The sequence below is a fragment of the Homalodisca vitripennis genome, chromosome 7, assembly GCF_021130785.1.
Source record: "Homalodisca vitripennis isolate AUS2020 chromosome 7, UT_GWSS_2.1, whole genome shotgun sequence".
NCBI classification, from domain to species: Eukaryota; Metazoa; Arthropoda; class Insecta; order Hemiptera; family Cicadellidae; genus Homalodisca; species Homalodisca vitripennis.
Window position 1 is genome coordinate 57,150,031 of NC_060213.1, and position 22,897 is coordinate 57,172,927.

Consider the following 22,897-nt stretch of genomic DNA (forward strand, 5'->3'; position numbering starts at 1 on the left):
TATGCCAGCCCAGTAAGGTTGCCTTTTGCAATTGGTGCGAAGTAGAGACTAAAGTTCCTGCAGCGGTGCTTCATCCGTCTAGTTCGGGTCAGGTTTGGCTTCGGATTTATGGAGGTTCCTGAGGAAATCTTTCCAGAAAAACTAAATCTTCTATCTATTGCCCTATGACGTGACGTAGCTGATGTATTCTTGCTTTGGAAGATTGTAAATGGCCTCATCTGGCTTGGATCACAATCTTCTGGCTGAATTAGACTTCAGAGTCCCAATAAAAGTCGTAAGCATCACTCCACAGGCATTGGCTTGAATAGTTTCTTAGCGAGATTTGTCCGTCTAGAGAACCAGCTTGCCCCAGAGTTTGATTTCTTCTGCGACAGCCTTTAACATGATGTATCCTTATCTTTATAGCTTAAGGTATACGTATCTTATGGGTTTGAACTTGCTATTATTCATTCTTAATCAGCTGTACATTGCATTGTGAAGTGGTGTATTCTTCTTGTCATATATTTTATAATGTATGAATTAGCTACTGCCGTTGATAAACAAATAAGTAAAATAAATAAATAGTTGATTTTTGTTGAATAAGTTCTTGTATTGTTGTTACGGATGTAGTTGTATATCTTTATGGGCTATGCTTCTATTATTATTTTGTGTTATATAAGTTATGATACTAAGAATATACGGTAGTACTAATAAAAAAGTGAATTATCTTTAAACATGTATTTGTTGCTGTATGATCTGATAGGCTTTTGTTATATGTTAGCGATGTATTTATATAAGTGAATACATAAAGTTTAAACTAAAATGAACACCTTGTATTAAAATTTTGTACAAGTGTAAATGTGGCTAATGTGAATGCAGGACCGGCTTTAAATCAAACAGGATAAAAATAAATATAAAAATAGCTTTTAAAGTGTAAAGGTAAATTATGCTAACGAACGTCATGGTGTCGTGGCAACACTGCGGTTTGAAGGGTGACAAAGCACGGGCCAATCCGGATTGGTCGACACTGAGACTACGGTTAGTTGGAGGGGGATAGTTGTTACTTAATATTACTAGATTTAACTGTTTTTGCTTACTAGCTTACTAACTAGCTAGCAAATTTAGATCTTCTGTTCGATTTGTAGTGTTTTGATATAATTTTGTGAAATAGAATTGAGTTAAGCGTGTTTTATAATATGGACGTGTGAAGAAAATGAAGAGTAATGTAAATGTTTTTTTATAAGACCTTGTGTTCGAAGCCAAATATGCATTTGATTCAGAAGGTTTAATATACAATGATTATTTGGGTAAGTAAATCTACCAAACGATGTTATTTTTTTATATATTAATTTGTTGCTGAAAGATTTCAACTAGATAATATTATAGAAATTGTGACTGATAATAAGGTAGCCATTTAGTATCTTTGAATTTAAATAGCCTATTTGGCTGAATTAGTGGTTTGGAACTTGGATAACACAGAAAGTAAAATCAATTGGTATGAATGTTATTAGAAACTCTTTAGTCTACTTTTGGTTTTGACTACAGATTTCAGTGATTTTCTTACCTTACTATCAACCATTTCTGAAACAACTAAGTCTATGGGGCCAAGCTAAAGATTCTCTTGGTCTACTGTACTTTCATATGACCTACAAGGGGAATTTTGAAAAAAAAAAAAAAAAAAAAAAAAAAAAAAAAAAACTAGCCTACATTTGGAAATTCGAAAATGAATAAATAATCTATTTATAATTTAATGGCTGACAAAAGGTGAAATTTCCATAGGGTAGGGCACGATAAGCGGACCCGGTTTTTTGTATCGAAATTGGCAAACAATATTACCATCGATATAATCAATCGATACTGATTAATTATTTTGAACAATTAACTTAAATAATCTATATCAACAGCTGTAAACACTTTAAAATAAATACTCGTAATTTAATATTTCAATTTTATATAAATAGCCTAACTAAATTATTAAAAATGACATTAAATTTTAGAAAACTACATGACAATGCTTTGAAAGATGATAAGACATGTTCTTCTCGTTGTAAAACATGTTGGACTCGTACCGATAAACGTATGTGAAATTTGTGGGAAAGAAACAACTGTAACTGTGAGAGGAGCAAATATGGTCGTCTTCAGTTTTCCTAATTTTGGTTATAATAATTTGTTTGATCACTGTAAATATTAAATTCATATTTTAATTTAAAACATATGATTGTTAGTGAGGACTATAGATACAACCTAACCTAACCGTACTTTTATATCGATTGATAGTCTAGGATTTCAGATGCGAATATTAGGTATCGATGACTACATTCTTCGATATAAAAAACTGGGTCCGCTTGTCGTACCCTACTCTTTCCATATATCAGTGTCAGTTCAAATAGGCTAGAACTCATTTAGAGAATCCAAACAAGGGTACAGTATAATAAGATGCCACCACCACAATAGGATCATATTTATGATTACCTAAATTATAGAAACAAAAATGTTGACACGATTACATTATATAAAAACTATCTATGTTGTGTATTTATAAAATGTAACAAACAGAACAGTTTACATCTAGTACTTTTTACTTTTAAGGCTAGCCTACTATTGTTAATACGTTTCTTTTAGGTTTAAAATACTACTGTTAATACGGCTTAAACTAGAAATTTGCTTTGGTATTTTTCTAAAGCGGGGTTTTTTTTATCTTGTGGGTTTGTTCCTATGCCTAATAGTGAATACAAAGTAAAGTAGCCCATTTACCTCCTGACCAACCCACCTTTTTAACCCGGGAGCACTCGCGCTATTAGATTGAATCTAACATAATTTTTGTGTTATATAACATTTTTTTTATTTGTTATCTTACAACACTGAACCCTTAATTTATTCTTCTATGGGTATGTCTGCTGCATATTGCATCATGTTTAGACATTAGAAGTTGCTGGGGTGGGGCGTCATGGTGGGTGGGGTGGACGCTCCTCGCGGGTTATTAGTTTCAACCTAACAGCGCGAGTGATCGCGTCAGCCCAATGTCGATTAAATCTGCCAGACACATCATCTAATTAACTGCCAAATTAAATCCATCAGTTAAGTGATTTTTCTTGTGTTTCTGTTTGATTTTGAGTTATATTTCGTAGATTGCTCTTTTATGACTTTAAAATTATTGCAATGAATGAAGACCATGAAAAAGCAGTTCTTAGTTGGTTGGAGGATGTTAGATTCGATCTAACAACGCGAGTTCTTGCGTAACTTCTTGTAGCGCGAGTTCTCGCGGGTTAACTTGTATGATTTTCAGCAAAATGTTTTCAAAACATGTTTCAATGTTTTTTATTTATTAATTTTTTGAAAAAGCAAACAAACAATAATCCCTTATGATTTACTTTCTAGATAGGTCGGGAAATGGCTGTAATATAGTAGGTGGTCACGATCACAATTGAAGTAGTGTACCAAATTATTGATTAAGAAATACCTAAATTATTGAATACAAAAACATTCTAATTATAGTTATTTACAGTTAATTATTGCCAGCTGTTATTATTGTATTGAATAACAGTATTGTTCCAAATTAATTCAAACAAAGTAAAATGTCTTGTATGTTATTTGAGTAATGACCACAAGTACTTGTGTTATATGTGTCACAAGCAGCCAGACACGTTTATCCTTCAAAATAATAAAAAGTAACTAAATTTTATAGGCCTACTGTTTTGTTTCTTATATTTTATAAGTACCTACATATAGCCTTGATAGTTTTTACTCATTATAAAATAATTGCTATTTTAGATATAAAACAGCTGAGTTATTCTGTAATTTGAAATACCGAAGTTGTAATGTAAATCGGTCGACATTATGGTATTGGTAATCATGAATATCGATGGTTCAATGTGGTGGTGACCAAATGGCTTACACCCCGTGTCATGTAATTTGACAGTGTTTTCTGACCTCTTACTCAAAGTAAATTAAGTATATGAAAAATTGTGGATGGATTTTCTAGAAAGTAGACATTAAAACTCATGTTTAAAAAAATATTTGGTCAAAATCTAACAACTGGTTAAAATTTGGGGTCATATTACCCCTAAAGAGAAGCCTTTAGGACCTAGTAAACACGGACCTTTAACCCTTTATGGAGGAAACACAGGCCACGGCTGGCGTACTACATCTCATTTCACTGTCACATGAGATTAGTTTGGTGGGACTGGCTCAGCATTGTTGTTACTTCTTGAGAATAGTTTGAAGTATTTGAAAAAATATTGCAGCCGTTTTTTCCAGCTGAGTGAATTGTGAATTGTCTGCTGTTATAAACAAACATCTTGTCGAGCCACTGTGAATCAGGTTCTCTGTACTTTTATTGTTGTTTTCGTCATAATACAAGTTTATTTTAGTTTTAATCTATTGTAAATATGAGGGTAAAGTACAATTAAATAATGTAATCAGTTTTAGTTCTCATTTCATATGAAAATACGTAATGTTCTCTCATTATTAGTGAAGCCTATCACTCCAGAGACTGGAAACATGTCATTTCTGTCTCTGTTTGCATGATATCTCAAGAACAAATTCACCTACAGACTTGAAATTTTGGACAACGCTTAATTTCTTTATAGATAACAATGAGTTCTATGATGGCGGATGTCACTCCATGGAGTTTGGCTTGTCACTCATTAGTCTTATGATTTGTCATGATGAAAATTATAGAATCATAGAATAAATACATTTGTAAACAAACTTAGCACAACTATGGGATATAGTAGCACATGTAGCCTAGCTATAAGCAAGATATCTTGATCAAAGATGTTATCTGTAGACTTTAAATTTTGCATGGTTTCATTTTTACTTAGACAAAAATGAGTACTATGATGGTGCATACTTGTTTATCCTTGGGATTTGGCTGAGTGCCATTGAAGCTTATCATTCAGTATGTTGGCACAATTTCTCTTGTTAGTCTGTCTGGGAGATGTAAAAATTTCTTTTCTGTATAACTGTCTGTCTCTCTGCAGGACATCTCAAGAATGAAATGAGCTATTGGCTTGAAACTTTGCATGCCACTTCAGCAAAGCCTGTTATGCAACGTAGTGTGGTGTACTCTTACCTTGTTATAAATGGATGTGTATAGATTTTAATAACATTATTACCTTGTATTGTAAAGTTACTGGTTGAGTGGTAGAGAGGGCTTGATAGCTCCGCCTCTTCAATAAAGGCCTTTTTCATTTCACCTTTGCTTTCAGTGCTATGTACCAATCTAAGAGCAGTCTTGAGGTCGCTGTTGAAGCAGCAGCTCGGGTTGACGCAGTTTTGGCCAAACGTGGCAAGATTAAACCGAACCCAATCGCAACTGCAGTGAGTATGGCTACCTTTATTGACATCGAATTTGTAATAATTATTATAAATGTAATTGGGTAAAATTTTTTATATTTATTTAACATCATCAGAAGCATAAAAATACATAAGGAAAAAAGGTTTTAAAGCATTCCAAGTGCAAACAATGATCTACCCACTCACTAACAGGAAGATACTGAAATTACATATATATATATATATATATATATATATATATATATATATATGTTGTCCCAGAACTACCAATATTTTCAGGTATTATTCCTAAACTAAAGAGAAACAAAAATATCATATTAAAACTTGGAAAACTCAATAATTACCTATATTGCCACCGTTTTGTTTTCACTTAACAATTTGTTATGCCTTGTAATAAGTTGAAATTTGTTATGTACCTTTCTAATATAAAGGCATAAGTATAGAACAAATTTCAATTTTTCAGAAGCCTTATTTTCAAATGGTGGCTACCTAAAATCTTTAAACGTAAATATCTTAAAAACAACATATGATAAAAAAGTCACATTTTTACTTTATATTTATAAAATTTAATTACAAATCCAATGATACTAAGTTTAAGGAAATTGGTTTTATAAATGTGGAAGATAAAAAAAAACTTTGAAAAAACCAACTACTAAATGTTTGTTATGTTTTTGATTGTAATGGTTAAGTAGTGAAGCATGTTTAAAATATATAACGAAAATGCATGTTGCATGAGGGGTGAGGGTGTTATCTTAGCAGTTAGTGATAATTACACAATTCCTTCTTTTCAACAGTAATACATCTAAGGCTGTCCTCTAGTTCTTTTGAATATAGACAAGGGCATAGCTACTCCTGACATTGAATCTAAAAGAATATCTAACCCTTCTTGTAGTAGAGCCAGAAAGATTACATCCACTCCTGGTGATATAAAGGACTTGAAAGAAGTGACGGCCTAATTAACCCTTTTAGTTGAAAATATATTTTTTGAGTGCTGTCTGGACCTGACGACCTTCTGACAAGACCCTCCCCCCCCCCGCTCTTTAGGATTCAGGAGATCGCAGACTTCTGCAGGAAGCCCTTCTATCTCCTTTGCTTGTTCTAAATCATCAGGATTGCTAGGTATAGATTCGCCTATTGCTAATCCCTCTACTTTTCATGAACTTTACTCCACATTCTGCAGCACTAAGCTCTACGTGAGGAAGGGTATTAAACTGGAGGTCACCTGGTATCCAGAGTTTGCATATTAGGGATCAAGCTGTTTTTTTTCTATAAGTCTCAGTAAATATGACATATCTTATTATTTACTATGATGTAAATGCTGTGTGATAAATCCGTGATCAGGTGTCTAGTGTAACATGTAGTTAGAAATATTTTGATTGGCTCAATCAGCAACTTTGATGTGATTTTTATTACTAATGCCTGGTGGTGTGTTCTTTTTCAGTTGGCAACAGCAAACAAGTCTTCAACCGATCTTTTTCAGACAGAGTTTGAAATCAATGATGTCCCACTAACCGCTAGGAACCTGCTAACAAAAGGGATAACGCAGGAGGAGATCAACCATTTCTCAGGTAGGCTAATCGCGTTTACAAACCAAAGTAAAATCAAATTGTTCCCAGAATACTCAAAAACTGTTTGAGGTACAAAAAAATTGCTTATAACAAAAAGTTTAGCAATATGAGCACAGTATTCCCTAAACTTTTTGTTTGAAATGGACTTTTTAAATTTTTAAAGTTTGAACGGACATTATAAAGGAATGATATGGCGTATAAAGCTGGCCAACGAACTTACTTTAAACATTTATTGGATAAATGTTTGTACCAAGTTTATATTTTTGTCACATTGATACCACCAGTTCATGGTGATAGAAAAATTCTGAAGGAATTTATTCAGATTCAATATCTTAAAAACCTTAGAGATACAACAAATTTATTTGTTGGTCTTGTTATTACGTACAACTTTGTCTATTTAATCTTTACTGTAACTCTTATAGTTTCCAAGATCCCTTCAGTTGGCATAACATTTGGAACACACTGTATAGTAAATAAATTATTACATTTATATAACGCATATCATTAAAATAATACTGTATTTAAACTAGTAACGTTTCTAAATGACTGGTAGCATTTTCTATTGAGTTGTGACTGTTGCAGGTGCTTCTATCTCAACCAGGGGCCGTTACGTCACACCGGAGGACAGGCCAAAGTTACCGAAGGGTGAACGGCCTCTCTACTTATTCATTCAGGGGCCCAACAAGCAGTCATTGGATTGTGAGTTTGTTGTCTCTTTTAAAACTATTAAAGTGTATCAATAACCACACTTTGATGTCTCCGTGATGTAAATGCAAATGAGGCTTATGTACTTATGTCAGTGATTTTTTTTAAGGAAGTAATGCTTTTCACTAATAAATTAACCAAATGTTTGGTCCTATTAATGTTGTATTCCTGCTATGCAATTAAAGTACCATTTTTTGTAAGTATAACATAGCCTAGTATAGTTCAGGAACCGAGAGACTATTTGCATCGCATAAGCACACAGTCTAGTTATTCATGGAATTGTAGAAGAAATGTATAAATGTTGTAGTATACAAGTTACAGGTTTTCAAATATCAGGCAAGATTTGTTTATTAATTTACAGAAATAACCGATTGAATTTAACTCTATGAATTTTACATGTTTTTGTCGATTGCAATAATTATGGTCAAATTTATCACACCGTATTTCTAGCCTTCAGTTACCGTTCAGTTTGTACTGAATTATCTAGTGTGCTGCATAACCGATGTATGTTCGTTCCGCAGTACACAGAAGAACGGGGCTGCTGATCCTGACCAATCTTCTGATGGGATGTTTGATTTTGTCTATGACACTACACTCGTGCAGGCAGGCAATATAACTGTGACAAATGACATTGATCTTTAAACACTTTTGAAGTAATATGACAAAATGTGACTCCTGTTCATTAGTTATTAGAAATTCCAGCAGATTCGATTGTCAGACATCGTTTATAAAAAAAATATGATTTCTTTGTTGAATCATTGTTTTGCTGTTCCCAGTGGCAATTCAGAGGATCGATTCACTGATCAAAGAGGTGATGGAGCAAGAAAAGTTCAAAATGGGGATTCCTCCACCTATGATCACAATGCAGACATCTCTGCCAGGCATGGTTAGTATGGTTGCTTTAATATATAGGTGTAGTCTCTGTGTTAGATAATTTTTGTGTGATTTAAATTAGTAAGTAATGTTTGTCCATTGTGCTTTATTCAGGTCACAGAACACCACTATTTTGTGGTTTGTCAATTAGTACCCATTTCGCCTGCCTTCATCTTTGCCTAGGTGAATTTCTTTTTCCGGGGTTATGTTAATGTTGTTTTTTTTTTGTATAATGTAACTATTGCTTATTGTGGAAATTATGATAATACTGAAATTCAACAGATTAGATGAATCGCAAACAAATTTGTACAAATATTTATAGTGCCCACATGATTTAGTCAATACTGTTGTCTAGCCAGTACTTAGTTGCTTGTGGTTGTCTGGACTTAATTGGCTATGTTTTCAGGCATGTACTATTTTGTCTAGTCTTCACCTCACTGATGTGCAAATTTTTTATCGGAGTTTAACCTATCAACAATTTTTAAATTGCTGAATAAAATCGCTTCCTTCAGATCTCTGAATGTGACATTGGTTTCCAGGAAAAGGTGATTATTGGACTAGATAATGCTCCGCCAACGTTTGACGTTCGAAACAAGGTGTTGGGACCGGCTGGGGCGAACTTACAATACATCAGCAATGAGACTGGTGCGGTGGTAACACTGAGAGGCCGGAGCAGTGGATACCCTGAGGCTGGGACAGGACAGGAATCACCTGAACCTCTGCATATCTGTGTTGAGTAAGTTAAGTTGTGGTCGTCAGACACAATTTTAACCTGCAGTCTATCACTTAACCCTTTTATTGCCAGGCATCTCGCTACAGGACTATGTAAAAAATCGTTTGAGCACTGAAAGTCTTGCTCCGAGACTATACTTACCTCTGGGAAAGGGCCTAAAGTCTTGGAACGAGACGATTTCTATTTCATTCGTAGTACCTCTATAATTTATGCCATACTGGCTGAAATCAAACCAAAGGCCAATACAAGAACTGAACTAATCTCTTCAACTGTTATTTCTACTTTATACTGCTGTTAGATCACATAAACAACTAAAAATACAACACTTTCTCAGTTGGGTCGCTGTGTTGAGTCGTAACGAGTAGCGGAGCATTTGTTGTTATGTAATTGTGCATTTTTATGCGTTTAAAGTGTTTATAAGTTATATTAGTTATTAAACTTAATTTTAAAAGTGATGATAGTCACATAACAAAACTTTTAGAAGATGTTTGTGCTGGTGATACGTCCCGAGTGTCCATGAAGATAGTGTTGTAGAGTTTGTTTGAAAATTGCCTGAGTAAGATTATGTTTATGTTCTGAGTTTCATTTTAGTAAGTAATATTTTATTACACATGGTTTTGCGTTGTTTTTAGATTGTCTTTATCATTAAAGAATTTTAATTTCAAAAAGAATTAAAAAAGACCTTTATATGGTGAAAAATAAACTTCAATTAAATATTTTTTCAAAGCCTTGTTTTTTAGCGAAACTAACCTCTAGCGCTTGATTAATTTTTCATAATTTTTTCATTATACGATATTAGGTTATTACACACGATTTTAGGTTATTTTAAAATGCCCTTTATTATGAAAGTATTAAAATTTCAAAATAAAGTTTTTTATAATAGTTCACCTCAAACTGGATTTTTATTTTGATTTCGTAGAAATGTTGCTATCTCAAGTGATTTTTTAACATTTACAAAATTATATAAAAATCTGAATTTTACATAGTTTTTGATACACAATTTATTTACCTTTAAATATAATTAAAAAAGGATCTTTTTATGATCAAAAATACATTTTTAGGTGAATTTTTTCTAAAACCTTTGATTCCATCCCAAACCCTCTGCAACTATTCGCATAGTCACACAAAAATAACTGCACTTTTCAACATGGATTTTTTTATGTCTCGCACTAAAAGGAGTAAGGTGCTGGAAAATATAATTTTTGTCTGTCTATCAAACTTTCTTACCACACAATACGAGGCATGGTTTTTAAGTAAGTACTGTTGTGATATATAAAAAATCAAGTAAACTTTTTGTAACAATTTTTTTTGACATGCAAGCCTACACTTTTATCTACCTTTCTAAATAATTGCCATCAATATTAAGGCATTTATCATATCTAAAAACAACCTTTTGTATACTGTTGTCATAGAAGATTACCGCCTGATTGAATAGCGACTGAACATGATCATTTGGACGCCATTGTCGTTGGTGCGGTGCTGACCTTCAAAATGCTTCTTCTGTTGAAAAAACAAATGGTGAAAAATGGGCGCTAAATTGGGGCTCTTAGAGGGATTATCAAATTGTTCCTAGCAAAATGCTGTGATTTGAGTTCGTTTTGTAGTATGTGAACAGGCATTGTCATACAGGAAAACGTGTTACTCGATAAACATGTCTCAGAGAATACTTCTTGAAACTTAAGGAAAGTCTTCTGATAACGAAATTGTGAAATGTCTGTTCATATCTGCTTCATCGTTAACTTTCTATACCAATTCATAGGTGATCAGTGAGGGTTGTCCACTGCATTTCTCATCATGAACAATTTGTAGCCATCAAGTTCTAACCCATGTTATGAATGCCATCAACACTCATAATGTTTGTCAATACTCTTCACAATTCTGTTGGTAAATTTCAATTGCTTTCACGCCTTTATCACCAAGAAAACAAATAACAGCACGTACTTCACAGTCAAGGACCGGCTTCTCAGTTGATACTGGCATTTGAAATATGCATCAACAGATGTAAACACAATGAGTTTGTGCTGTAATTGCGTCTATGGCTTGCTAACAAATAAAGATAGGCATTGTGCATGTGCGGGAGACTGACCGTAGCGCTGCAGCGGCAGAATTTCAAAATGGTATTTACTTAAAAAACACTCCTCGTATCACAAAAACAAACTATCATAAACTTGAAACTTTGCACAAAGCTTAATTTATATATAGGATATACTGAATTTAATGATAGTCCATTTTACTCAACGTAATTTGGCCAAGCATTTGCTAACATTTTTGCAAGAGTAACCATAATGATGACAAGAAAATCACTGGCTGGATAAATAAATTTGTAAACAAACTTACCACAACCATTTGAGATTTTAAATAATAACATTTATTTATATTTTATAATGTTACAATACAGCCGAAGCCAATTACACTGTGACATTAATATTATTTTATATGAATATAATTGGATAACTTTAAACAACAACAAAAACAGACACAATTTAATCCAAAACAACAGCTCAACTACATTAACTATCAACTATACACAAAAAATTTAGTCTAATTAACCATCATTACTTGGTGACTTGGTACTTTTATGATTTAAACACTACTATGAAACCCAACTTAACGAACAAAAATTATTTATCATGTGGCAGGATATCTCGATAAGTTCTTAACATTTTATAGATTTTAAATATTGTTGATTAGCTTTTTTAACTCTGATTTCACTCTACATTAATTATTTAGTCACTTGATCTGGATTTATGTTTCTAGTCTGTATAACTTGTGCACAACCCGCAAGCCAGACTTGTTGTTTGGAAAGACACAGTTTAGGAAACGAGACTCGAGGAGAGGGGGAGACAGAGAGAGAAGGGGGTACTGGTATTAAATTTGTAGCCTCTGGCTATTGTAGCTTATGGGTTACTGTTGACACTGTTTTGATAATTCTAAAGGGGTAACAAAATTCATTGAGTCAGAAGAGAAGTATTGCTTGCCTTAGATGTGAAAAGTTCACCATTCCTTGAACTTTTTAAGAAACAAATAAGCATATTTTTTTATTTATTAAAAATCTATAACACAGATGACTGGTTTGACAGGCACCAGAAGATAGAAGTGCTCCAGGCTGCTCGACAGTTGGCCTTCAACCTTGTCGAAACTATACAACAGGAGTTTAACCAGATTCACCCTCAGTTAACGCAGCCGCCAATGCAGATGCCACCTCAGCCAGGTGAGATCAGGAGACCAAGAGACGGGGTAAGGGGGGAGGGGTAAAGAAGAGCACTTTTCGGGATAAATATGCAAGGGTTCAACTAGCCCTTCCCACGTGTATTATGGGAAATCCCACGTAGTAAAGGTGACTCCAAAAAGTGTATGAGAACAAAATAATCTCGCTGTTACAATTTGGACCTCGATCGTGCACTGTAGTTCGTAAAACTGGTTATAAAGTGCGTTAGAATGTTAACTGAATGTCAGACTACAGGTGCGCTCTATTTGTAATTATCGGCCACCTGTTATCAATCCGAAATGGGTTGTCATATCATTAGAGTAATATTTTTTCACAAATGTTTTTTGTATACTGGTGCATTTGATGGCTTTTTCCATAAACAAAGGATTACAGTGCAATTCTTGAGATCTGCATGCAAGCTACTGTATATTCTTAAGTCGAATTTGCTTGCTATATGGTTACATCTCAATATTGTTTACAGCGACTGTAGAATGACTTTAATTGAGATTTCAATGTTGTGTATTTTTATTATGATTGTTTTTTATTTTCTGTGGATTAGAAAATGCCATGTTTTGTTTGTTATAAATATTTATTTGCAAAAAATATCTTTTAAATCATTTAAGATTTAAAATGTGCCTAAAATTGTTCACTAAATAATTGTAAAGGAAAGAGGAAACTTCGTTTTAACTTTCTTGGATTTATGAACCCAAGTCTGATTGAAACACAACACAAGTCTCGTAGACATGGAGAAGAATTATCTGTGAAGGTATGCATTCCGAGTATGACATTGTATGGTGAAGGTATGCATTCCGAGTATGACATTGTATGAAACTGATGGAGTTATATATTACAGGTCAGTTACAGACGGTTACTCTTCAACCAGACCAGTTACCTCCAGGTATGGTTCCTACTACACTGCAGCTACCTGTCCTGGGGCAACAGCCTGGTCAAGGTCAGTCAGGGCTTTATAGCTTTCTCCCTATACATTATAACTGAAATAATTGTAATAATATAAAATGTAAAAATTAAGTTTTTATTTAGGTACAGTACATATATTCATTTTAGGGACCATATTCAGCAAGGAATATTTGTTAAATATCTAAGCTTTATAACGTTTTAAATTACAAATTCTGAATTTAAGTAACAAAAAACAAACCATTTTCAAATTAATTATTTTAATAATTTAATACATTTTTTAATACAGAATATGTATTGATCTGTATTTTGTTCAAGGTAGATTATTTAAAAAATGGTACAAATTAGATTTATCTAAAAACACTCATCCAAAAATTATAAAAGATTGATTTTTGTTTTTTCTAAGTGGAATTAAAACCATAGTATTTAGTGAACTTCTATGAATGGTCTGAAGCTGTTAAAATTCCACTGTATACTGTATACAAAAACAGTATTTCTAGAAAACTTTTAATTTAAAGATTTAAAAAAATCCTGTAACAGTACAGTATGTGCAAAAAAAATAAGTGTTTGGATTAAGAATTTCTTGGTTTATTGATTAAATTTACACCATTAAAATGTGGAGTCTGGTCTGTTATATATGGTTGTAATGGTTTGAACTCCATTGTTTTTAGATTGTTGTTTATTTTAATTAAATCGTTTTAATATTATATTACTGTTAAAATATTATTTTAAATTGAAACCTTTTGCCTCCAAAACAATAATATAAAACTCTATCCCTTATTTTTATTAAATCTAAAATGCTGTGAAAATTACTGATTTTGAAGGTTTTGTAGATTTGTTTTTTATTCCTACGAAACTACTTTTATAATCAATACAAGTTGATAAGCTCAATTTTGATATGAAGTGTTTAAATAGTTACAATCAAGGTTAGACAACATATTTACACCAAGATACTGTGCTTTCAGTTTAAATTACAAGTCTTATCTCATTAAGTATTGATTTTTAAGGCCATTTCCTCCTGAATAATAATATGTTTTGTGCGTTATAATTTATCTAGTTTATATTTTAGTGCTGGCTATAAATTTACTTACAGCTTACCAAATTGAACTAATTCAAATCTTATTTATATACTACTAAAAGCTAATTACTTACCTAATCAACTAAGTGTTTGATGTTTTCATTATTTTCTTTTTTTTAGAACCAAACAAATTAACGTTTAAAAAATGTTTAAGAAGTTAAATTTTTTACTGTTTTCACGTGCTGAATCCTTGTAACATCAATTATACTAATTACAGTAGGTTGATTGGGAAATGTAAAACTAAATAGTAATTCTTCAATAGTTTTAGTAAAATAAAACTTTGTAAGGTTGTTATGACTCTGTGAATAAAATACCAAAATATTTCATCAAAGACCATTTCAACATTTTTTTTTGTGCACAATATTTAAGCAGAAAATTGTTTTATATATATATAATAGTTTTACAGACTCCTTAATTAGATCTAGCATATATATTTTTCTCGATCCTTGTTCAAGCTTAGACTCTAATATATTAACCCTCCAAGCATCCACTCTAACACCTCTTGGCGTCACAGCCATTTTCTACCATTTGTAAGGGTTTTTTTTTTAAATATACAGCTGTCATATTTACTAACAAAATCATGCATTGTTATATATCATTTTATTTACAAATGAATAGAGATTATATAAAAAATAAATGTAATGTCCTTACCTTGCATTTTATAAACTCTTTTGCCTTGAAAATGTAATTTTTTTTTTTTTTTTGTTTTTTTTAACTTTGCGCCCCCCCTAGAAAACACACAACCAAAAAGTTCAAAAATCCAAAATAGCCATTTTGTCCACAATTTAGTCTTCTGTTAGAAAATATAAACACTTAGATCATTATATATAGTTTTAGAATAATTACAACTAAAAAACAAAACTATGTGCAATCTCAGAAAAGACTGATATTGCTCAGTCAGAGGAACTGCTACTGCTCTCCACACCACAGTTGCATCCTGGACACCAGAAGGTGGATCTTCCTTTATTGCAAACAACACACTTCCTCATTTGGACCCCAGGAAGACGCTCCAGTCGATGAGGATCAGGTCCAGCGTCACCAGCAGGTCCTACAACCACAGGCTCTTCACTGGCAGCAAGAGTGTCCACGATGCTTACAATAAAATTTCTCCTGTCCATGGGCTTGTCAGTGTTTAGGGAGTATAGAACATAAGCGTTGAAAAGAGCCAAATCAAACAGATTGAAAAATATTTTCTTCCAGTACTTAGTTGTCTGGCGGTTGCAAGTAGTGTGAAACACACACTTATCGCTTACATCCACACCTCCCATGTCCTGATTATACTTATGAATGAGAAGAGGTTTCATCCCTTCCAGACCTTTTTTGCTTCTTATCAGCTGATCCTCTGCATGACATGCAGTTGTCAGAGCAAACACAGGCTTTTTACCAGCTCTCTGCTTGAACTTGACAAGCAGCAAATCTCCTTTCCTGAAATATATGGTTTCTCTGGGCTCCAGGTCTGCATTCTTGACAGTTTTGGGTAAAAATTTAGAGTTTTTATTTATGGTACCTGTTAAAAAGGTTTTTCTGTACAACAGACTATTTGCTAGTGAAATTTTCGTATAGAACTGGTCTGTAAACAAATGGTAGCCCTTGTCCAAGAGTCCACATTTATCCATAATATTCATCACAACTCTTTCGGTGAACAAGACTGGTTCATTTATATCATTGCGGTGAACTGCTAGATAGTCAGTTCCACTATAAAGTTCAACACGCAATACATAGTTTGTTGAGCTATCGCAAGCCTCAAATTTTTTGATCCCATATTGTTTATGTTTTTTGTTAGGAAGATACTGGATGAAGGTGCACCTATTCTTCATCCCAATTAGGCTTTCATCAATACAAACACTTTGGAAAGGTACAAAGTGCCTAGCAAAAGCTAAATTTAAATGGTCAAGAAAGTATCTTACTTTTTGCCAGTGATCATAACCGGGCTGACCTATCTCAATGTTCACTGCTGATGACAGATGCAAAAAACCACTTATTAGAAAATATCTGCTTGATTTCATAACCATGGAAAAAAATGGTGTACCCTGAGATGTCCTAACATCCCAGTAGTGCTTCACATTTTTTTTTATAACAATCCCCATATTTATGGTCAATGCCATAAATTTTTTCATCTCAGCTACTGTGACTGGTGACCATTTTGTCCACCTTGAATTTCTCGATAGGGTTCCCTCATTTCGTTTTTTAGCTATTGCTCTGTCAGCATATGCATTAGTTTCTCTAGTTAGTAATTGCCAAAAAGCTGCAGTTAGAAACAAATTCAAATACTCAATTGGCCTACTATTATGAGGAGGGCAATTTTTTATACCAGGATTTCTGACTTGGAACTGAGGCCTAATGTCCTTTTCTGGCTCTGGGGGATAAATTCTGAGCCATGGATTCAAACGGCCTGCAGGCTTATCACAGACAACACTACCATTATCAGAAATATCATCTTCATTACCTGGAGTTTCTTTGTCAGATGTTTCCAAGTCTTCATAATCGGAAACGTATTCCTCACCGCTGCCCGATGAAAAAACTGTTAGTGAATGGTCAGATGGAATATTTCCCACATCAATGTCGCTTCCATTGCTCTCATCTTCACTAGAAATCACTTCGTCTAATATATTCCGTATAGGACTAGATTGAGAACGTAAATTGTCACTCATTTTCAAAAGATAACCAACTATAAACACGAACTGACCACGACAAAACAACTCTACGGCAACCTGTTGTGCAAGAACAGCTGTCAGTAATACGTCGTTGTTTTTCTACAAGCCGTACAGCTCACCAAACATTATAACTGTCTTGAGACAGTACACGGCAGAAAGCTTGTAATCTGCTCTTTACAACGATATACGATACTTGACGTTTGTTGCGATAGAAACGCATCTAGCGGCGTCTTTGTAAACTACTATCTACACGTCGATTATTCGACGATTGACGCTCCAGCGGTGTACTTCGACATCGAATAATAGACTTCTAACGCTGGGAGGGTTAATGATTAATTTAAGAATATGTAAAACTGGCATAAGAATGTTTTAAGAAAGATATAATATTGGTTTTTATTAAAAAGCAACTAATACCACAGGAACCACATATCATCTGGGACTATCCAGAATTTTAAAATACTGAGGAAGTAAAGAAATACAATGTGCATATTTTGGGGCTGTTTATTTATGTTTTCAAGAAAAATCTGTTTATGGGTCAATTGTATTTTGTTTTATAAAATACCTCTTTTTGAATGCTTGGATGCTCAAAATTCAGTTTGTCATTTTTTATCTTTGACAAGTTGTAAGAGTTTATTGGGATAGCTTGATTTTATAGTGTGATTGTTTAGTAAATACAAAATTTATAATAAATAGATTGTTCGGTTGAATTAAACATGCACTACAGTTCAAAATAAGAATTTTCAGCTGAGGGAATTATGAAAACTAATTTAATGTGAAAGAGATACATTTTGCTTCATAGTGTAGGCAATTATGGCAATGTTGGTATGAATTATGTTTTACGAGACAAATCATTGCAAGTCTAGTCGTTTGGCTTTATTATTTATTAATAATGTAAACAAATCTCAAAAATAATTTTAATATACAGTGTTATGGCATGAAACTGATCTTCTATACGGAAACAAAGTTTAAAGTATATAGCTCAGGTCTAAGTGCATTAAACAACAGTTACCACATATTTACCACGACCCAGGCTCGCAATGATGCCTCGTACTAGTGTTAAAAGTGAAACTTATTGCATCGTAGATAGTTATTGTACATGATATTCAGTATTTTAAGTTCTAGTTAAAATGTATGAACCGATTGTTAGTTTTTTATTTGAAGTTCATTCTTGACAATGTGTCATTCAAAAAGATAACATTACTATGAACTGTTAGGTGTTCAAAAAAATTGGATTGCAACTTTTTGAGAATTGTTTTCTGCTCTTTTTATGTGATTGGTGATGAACTGTTACAGTGGGTCAGCTTGTCAATATGCCACCGCCCAGTCTAACGGTGCCTCCACCTCAGCTCTTGCAGCAACCCCCTCCGGTCACCCTACCCCCACCAGGGGTGCATATACCACCCCATCAAGGCCCTTTAGTCCCTCAACAACAGGTAAACTTACTCTCGTATTTCATTATTAATGATGACCAGATTTGGGGAATTTTCATTTAGATATGAAACCTTTCAGCTTAATAATATGATATTAGTATGTGGTATTAGGAAGTTTTTATAAACATCTTAATTGGGGGTGGTTAATAGTATGGTGGATTTGAAAATACAAAGTAGTAGGAATGTTTTCAGTTGTGTTAATAGTATGATTATATTCTTAAGGGAGATTGTTTAAATGTAGTTTTTTGTTTGAGTGTAGGTACCACTGATTTGATGAGATTCTTTGTTTTGATTGATGATTGCATATTTTGCTTACTGTTAATAATAAGATTGGTATTGCCATGTCTGTGAAATAATTCCATTGCATACTTGCTGTTTTGATTACCTCTGCTTTATTTTGGATGATACACTCAACTTGTCTAAAGATATTGATACCCTATGCACAAAGCTGTCATCAATTACTTTCTCTTTTCGAGTATTGTTGCATATAGTTGGTAAAGAAACTATCCATCAAGTTGACTAAGCTTATGTGTACAGTAGGTTAAAATATGCTGATGGATTCTGGAGGTCGGATTATGGGGTCGTCTAGTGAATTTTTAAGACTCCAAAAGATGATTGTTCACATTTTGTTAGGATCTGGTAATTGTTTTCACTGTTAGTCTTTTTCAACAACTGAATCTTCTCAACCCTCCAAGTATCTACATACTTCAAATTTTAACTTTCTTTAAAAATAACATAAATCTTTTTGCAGAAAATATCTTTATCAAAAATACCAGCCACAAGGGTAATATGGTCTCCCCAATCCATAGATTTACACTTGTTGAAAAGGGCATGCACTATTCAGCTCTGCGGCTCTATAAAACACTGCCTCAGCACCTGGAAAACCTATCCAGCTCAAAAAATTATCTAAAAAAAAGTTAAAACGATTTTGCTGGAGAGATGTCAATATTCTGTGTAAGAATTCCTGTCATATTGTACCGATATGTAAATTATATTAAGTGATCTTTAGTGACCTTATTTGATTGTTATTACTTTAGTATGTAACTTATTTCATATACCGTTTTGTTATTACCAAAAATATTACTTCTGATTTAGGCTCTGAAAATGATAAACCAAGTTTGGTAACTGCTCTAGCAATATGCAGCTGGAAATTTAATTTTACAATAGCCAGGTTGTGATCAAGATTACTCTAAAGCACTGTGGTGTAGAAAAAAGTTAATTGTAGTTTCAGCTTTGTTTAACAATTATATACTCTATAAATTTCATCATTTGTAGCTTAGTTTGTTGGTTTATTTTATAACAACTAGTATTGTTCTATCCAATGTCTTAAATTTATCATACATAAATTATTCCAATGATAATTTAAATGAGTAGAATTAAGTAATTGTTGTGTTTTAGGCCATAATTCAGCAACAAATACTACAGCAGCCACCGCCCAATGTAGCTCCTCCTGGACATACCCAAATCTCTCATCAGGTAATTTTGTTACTACAAATTTATGTTAATTGTTCTCCGGTAAGTAATTTACTCCGCAAAGCTTGTTAAGGAATGTGTATCGGTGATAGTGACATTATTTTCTTCATTTAATTGATTTAAAGACTAAGTTAAACAATCTTCGTTTGTGCGTCATTTGTAAGTTTCAATTCAGATAATTGTTTTTTTTTTTTTACCATTTCCTTGGTTGTGTAATGCCCAAGAATATTGTCATTAACTATTGAATATTATTAATGTGTGCTACACAATCTCATTATAAAGTGCCTGGCTTTTTCACTTATGCACAAAAAACAAAACAAAAAAAAATGCAAAACAATTATGATTAAAAGCTCTTGGTCTGAGGTTTCGGTCAATATGATAACCAAGTCAGTCGTTACTTTAATTTTATCTGAGAATTTGATATTTTGCAGCAGTCACAGCTAGTTTGATAGTTTTATTGCACTGTTTCTTTTAACACATTCACTGCGGGTGACGAACATGCTCGTCATGCGAAAATGGCACGCCACGCGGTGGATGAGCGAGCTCGACATATGGCAGCTACCTTCATATTGCCTCAGTGTGAGCTGAGCAGTCGCCCGGGAAGGCTGTAATACTAATAGCGAGGTGTGCCTGTTTCGATGAGTCAGTTGATGCGATTTGTCGCCGGTTCGCCATTTTCGTTTGTTGTGTATGCTTTGCGACATTGTGTGAGTGGATTATAGTGTCTGTTGACTGTGTAAGTGTATGTACTCATAATGGAGGAAGACGATAATGTTATTGACGATAATTTTTCATCTGATGAAGACAATGAGTCGAGTTCAAACAGTTTCTAAGGACGGTGAAGGCGGCGTCCCCCACCCCCAGTGGGCCACCCAACCCCAATACGTGTAATTGATGTACTATCTACGTGTCATTCATGTACTATATACGTGTAATTCGCGAGTGTTTGTGCCGAAACCTATTGCGCTGCAAGCACATACAACACGGGGACTGGCACCCGGTGCAGATGACGAGCAGACTCGGCATGGACATGACGTCACCTGTTCCGGCCAACGAAGCTTCCGGGATACCTTGGACAACCCTTTCGGCTATCCTGACTCCGTTTTGGGTAAGTAAAAATCAAAAAACTTCCCACATTTTCTGTCGCCGGTAATTTTGTCATCCGCAGTGAATGTGTTAACTTAAGGGCTCACTTTACATTTTTTTCAAATTCCAAATTACAGTACAGTTTACTTTTATAAAAATTACACATTTAGACAAATGAGTTCAATTTGAAATTCTGAAATTCCTGAATTAATTGTATTAACGACATCTATTATAAACAGCTCAGCTCTGGTAGTTATTAATCTTTTCCTCTTGGTACAAAAGTATATTTTATCAAAACATACTTAGTATAGACTAATAATATTACTTAAGAGATCACCTTTAGATCTTACATATTATTTTATCTCATAATGTGTTCTATTATGCAGTGTTTGTGTTTCTCAAGATTCTGTGTTGGGACGTTGTAGTTAGTATAATGGTGCTCTAACTGTTCTATACTCAGGTTATCAGCCAGGGAGGACCTATCTTGAGTCAACCTCCCCCCTCAATCACGTCTCAAACACCTCCCACATCTGTCGTCACATCCATCCCGCAGCAGACTCAAGCGTTCATTACTCACGCCACGTACCCTGTACAGGTAATGTGCTAACATTGCATTGTATTATAATCATCGATAATAAAGGTTATATGTTACTAAACAAATTATTTAGTTATGTAAAAACATTCTGTACGGAACTGGACGGTTTATAAAATAGGAATTTAACATTTTTAGTGCCAGGGATCTCGTTCGAGACGAAGTTAAATATATACTTGAGTCCCTAGAGTCTCTCTCCGAGATGACATGTATTTATGCGAAGAGAACCAGAGTCTCGGAGCAAGACGATTTCTATTCTATTTATAGTACGGCTATGAAATATCTAATACTGGCTGACATCATACCAAAGGCTAAAATATGAACTGAACTAAAGTTTTCAACGGTTATTTCTCTTTTGTACTGCCGTTAGATGACGTATACGACTGACAATAGAACCATTCTTAGTTCTGTGGGTGGTGTCGTGACTAGTAGCAGAGCGTTGTTATGTTGTGTAATTTTGAATTTTTTAATCATTTAAAAGGGTTTTTAAGTTAATTTAGTTTTTAAAATGAAAAAGAAATGTGATGAAAGTTGCATAAGAAAACTTTTAGAAGGCGAAATTGCTGGTGATATTTCCATAGATCTGAGTGTCCGCGAAGAAAGTGTTGTTGAATTTTTGGAGCAAGGTTTTGTGGAGTTGACTTTTTAAACTACAGAAAACAAAGATATTTATGATCCTGGTCCAAGTTCTCAGCTGACTAGTGCAGAAAAAATGTGTTGTCAAAGCAGGCCTACAGACACTGATAGTGATTCCAGTGAACCAGTGGACAATACTAATGAGGATAAGGATTATTATCCTTCATTGGATCTTGAATCAATCTCAATCCAAACTAAGTTTAGGCCTAAAAGTTCATAGAGGTGAAGTTATTCCTACCTCTACTCCAATACAAAAACGTAAAATGATGCCATCCTAGAATTTGGAACTAATACATTCTTCTAGGCATATTTTCAAATGTATAATAATGATAATAATGTATGTAATGTATCTTAGTATTCAGATGATACCGATTCAGTCACTTTCCAGTGATGAAAATAAAGATGAACCTGTTATGAAGTGGGTTCTAGTGTCATTTTTCATAACATATCACCGGATTTTATGGAGGTTACTGGCCCCAAACACGTGCCAAACAAGGATGCTCCTCCTCTTTCATTTTTGTCTGTTTTTTATACCATACATAATAAACTGGATGGTTCAAGAGGCCAATAAGTACCAGTGTTTGTCATTACTAATGTTATCCGAACACTCACATATGACAGACTGGCTGCCTGTTAGTGCTCATGAAATGACGGCATTCATCGCTTGTA

The 22,897-nt window shown here is 33.7% G+C and overlaps 1 protein-coding gene across 3 annotated transcripts in view; it reads left to right on the top strand.

The window, feature by feature from the left end:
* The first annotated feature begins 1,033 nt into the window (after positions 1-1,033).
* Positions 1,034-22,897, top strand: part of LOC124365844 (transcription factor SPT20 homolog) — a 39,709-nt gene continuing 17,845 nt past the window's right edge. For 2 of the 3 annotated variants that reach the window (XM_046821900.1, XM_046821901.1), the window contains exons 1-11: positions 1,036-1,286; positions 5,190-5,301; positions 6,719-6,845; positions 7,428-7,544; positions 8,327-8,436; positions 8,963-9,159; positions 12,237-12,367; positions 13,218-13,316; positions 18,305-18,444; positions 19,840-19,917; positions 21,461-21,595. In XM_046821900.1, the coding sequence (XP_046677856.1) occupies positions 5,194-5,301; positions 6,719-6,845; positions 7,428-7,544; positions 8,327-8,436; positions 8,963-9,159; positions 12,237-12,367; positions 13,218-13,316; positions 18,305-18,444; positions 19,840-19,917; positions 21,461-21,595 (1,242 nt within the window). In that variant the 5' untranslated portion in view covers positions 1,036-1,286; positions 5,190-5,193. Of the gene's footprint in view, positions 1,287-5,189; positions 5,302-6,718; positions 6,846-7,427; positions 7,545-8,326; positions 8,437-8,962; positions 9,160-12,236; positions 12,368-13,217; positions 13,317-18,304; positions 18,445-19,839; positions 19,918-21,460; positions 21,596-22,897 lie in introns of all 3 variants that reach the window. The other variant, XM_046821902.1, reaches the window with a different exon arrangement.